The sequence below is a fragment of the Mus pahari genome, chromosome 22, assembly GCF_900095145.1.
Source record: "Mus pahari chromosome 22, PAHARI_EIJ_v1.1, whole genome shotgun sequence".
NCBI classification, from domain to species: Eukaryota; Metazoa; Chordata; class Mammalia; order Rodentia; family Muridae; genus Mus; species Mus pahari.
In genome coordinates, this window is record NC_034611.1 from 45,819,059 (window position 1) to 45,822,143 (window position 3,085).

Below are 3,085 nucleotides of genomic sequence, written 5' to 3' on the forward strand. Positions count from 1 at the left end.
AAGAAAGAAAGAAAGAAAGAAAGAAAGAAAGAAAAGGAGATCAAAGAATAGAATAGATTAAGTCCTCCAGAGGGAACCAGAATCCAGGCAATACGTTGTGATTATGTATAAAATTATCAAAAAAAAAAAAAAAAGAAAAAGAACAAGTAAAAATGCAATTGACCCAATGAGAAAATGCTGCCTAGAAGGAACTGATAAGTCAGAAAAATGAAGACACTCTTCAACTATGTACATTTCTTCAAAAAGCAAAAATTAATTCTGGTCTGGGAGGGGCTGAGAGAGTGCATCTGCTCAGGGAGGAGCCGCTGCCCTTAGAGAGACCTGTGTGCTTCTCTTCAGCATGTTCAGAATGGGGTTGCATACAGAACAGCTGTGGAGCTCAGCTGTGGAGGTCAGCTGGAGAGAACCCAAGACTACCAGCCCAGAGATGGCACCACCCACAAGAGGCCCTTCCCCCTTGATCACTAATTGAGAAAATGCCTTACAGCTGGATCTCATGGAGGCATTTCCCCAACTGAAGCTCCTTTCCCTGTGATAACTCCAGCTGTGTCAAGTTGACACACAAAACCAGCCAGTACAGGTCTGTTCCCTCATCTTCCCATCGCACAGCATGTTCCAGGAAAATGACCAGCCTCAAGAAGAATTAATCACAGTCTGGCAGTTTCAGGGACCGCAGGATGGTGAACGAGGACTGGGGGACCACCTGGAAGAGAATGGGGGAACAAGAAACACAAAGAACAGACATCAAGTCAATAAGTCTGGTCAAGCTGACAAACTTTATTTTTCCCAGACAGGTTTTGTTTGTTTGTTTGTTTGTTTTGTTTTTAAATTTCTGAAAGCTTTTCATTTATTCCCTCCCAAAACACTAACTACAATCAAATAGGGTTGAAAGGTCAAGATTTTATCGTCTTCATAACAAAATCGGCTTAGAACTGGATCACTTGGCCCTTTCTCTTCTTGTTGCCTCTCAATTCAAATAGCCAGCATCCTCTTAGATCTGCAGTTGGGCTCAACGTGCTCCAGTCTCAGCACAATCTTCTTTGTAGTTTTAGCCTTTTTGCAGAATATAGGCTTAGTCTGCCCACCATAGCCACTCTGTTTCCTGTCATCATGCCACTTTCCCTGGGCATACAAAGAATCCTTGCCCTTCTTGTACTGTGTCACCTTGTGGAGTTGGTGCTTCCCACATTTCTTGCAGAATGGCTGGTGGGTCTTAGGCATGCTCACCATGTTCACAGGATTGCCCAGGCAGGTTTTATACCTGATAAAAGCAGGCTATGGGGAGGGCGATGGAGTAGGATTGCTTAGTCTTCCGGGGAAAGCACCTGTTCTCAAGAACAGGATATTGGCTGGGTACAGAAAGAGCAGAACAGAACAAGTTGCTAGGTACCTGTCCACTAAAATCTATAGCTAGTTGTTCTACCTGACTTTAAGATCTATCGCTATTTGTTCTCTGCTGAGCTAGTTCTTTCCCACAGAGGTCTCAACTTTTCCCAAAGAGGTCCCAACTAAGCTAGTACTTTTCCATTAAGGCCAAGATTTTATGAGTAAGCACTTACGGCTGACAAGTTAACAGTTAACATTCAAACAGGGTCGCTCCCAACACAAATGTACTCTGAGATCGCTCAGAACAGAGAAAAACTTTTAGATCAGGTCCTCTTGAAAAGGTCAGCTTAGGAACTTTGAAAAGGTCATGAAACACTTGCCCTTCTGGAAGGGAGAGGCTATTTAACATTTCTCAGATCACAGGGCAGGAACTGGCCTGTGGGTAGGGATACATTCCTCAGGTCAGACGTTGCCCACCTTCAGACAAGGGAAGTCCTTGTCACCTCATTCCTTAAAGACCAATCAGTTTAAAGGGAGCACTGTTCCACCAATCATATTGTGCCTAGTTGCTGATGCTCTATTCTGCCCCTGGAAACTATATAAAAACTCACCAACCCGATGCTGGGGGTCGCTGCCTCTCCTTCGGGTCTGGGACAACTCTAGTGCACTGGAACAATAAATTTCTCTTGCTTTTTGCATCGGAAAAAAAATTAATTCTATATCTCTTACCTGTAAGGCTTCATAAGATAAAATCTAAAAGATATAGTTAGAAATATACCTTGATAGCATAATCTTCTATGGAAAGAAGGACTTGATTTGGCCAGAAAAGTTGGAATGATGAGTTAGGAGCTCCAGGCTTCCCCCTGGGAAATCAACTCGACAGGAGGCAGAGGCCGTTGTTTGCAGGGAGCATTCATAGAGTCCACCCCAGTGCTTGTCCTGACATCAGTGTCTGGCACATGGCCTCATACACTTACTGTCTCCATGGGTATCTGTGAAGTGAGGAACACTGCTGGTCCTCCCTCTCTCCTCACTGGGACTTAAGAACAAACACCTTTGTGCATTAACAGGGGGTGACTAGGAGAAAGAGAGCAAAACAGAGTGTCCTTCACCAGCAGAGATGTAAACTCCATTTTAAACACGGACAGCAGTCCACGGTGGCTTCTCTTCGGAATTTCCCATTTCTAGCATGATCAAATACAATATACACATATGTAAAACTGTCATAAAGCTCATCATTTTGCACAATTAATCTACATCATTAATAATTTTAAAAACCAGAAGGTCCACCTCCCACTTCTCCTGAATGTCTTGGTCTCAGGAAAGGAGCGTGGTGCTGCCAAGTACCACTGGCTCTGACCCTAACAGAACACTTAAAGGCATAATCTTTATGTCCAAAATGGGCTCTCCTTGGACAATTTTTATTCAGTCAGCTGCTGGGTTTTGATACATCCAGTATCTCAAAATGAGGCTTGTCCCAAATCTCTCTGTAGAACCGGTTAAGATCTTAGAGTTTTTAATACCCTTCTCTCCGGAGTGAGTGCTCACAAGAAGACATGCACAGTTAGGGCCCCAGATTATCCTTCTAGGAATTTCGTGACTTAATAACTTGGAAGACCCAGGGACATAGGGTTTATGCCAGGAATGAACAGAGAACCCACAGACAGTAAACCAAGATGTCCCTTAAAGGTTTTGTTGTTGTTGTTGTTGTTGTTTGTTTGTTTTTTTAAGAAATAAATGAACTGAGAGAAGTGAAAAG

The 3,085-nt window shown here is 43.3% G+C and overlaps 1 protein-coding gene across 1 annotated transcript; it reads right to left on the reverse strand.

Annotated features, from left to right (window-relative positions):
* Nucleotides 1-972: 972 nt before the first annotated feature.
* On the reverse strand, nt 973-1,230 carry LOC110338946 (60S ribosomal protein L36a-like). The gene has a single exon (XM_021222419.1). The coding sequence runs from the start codon at nt 1,228-1,230 to the stop codon at nt 973-975; it is 258 nt and encodes an 85-aa protein (XP_021078078.1).
* Between the last annotated feature and the right edge of the window lie 1,855 nt (nt 1,231-3,085).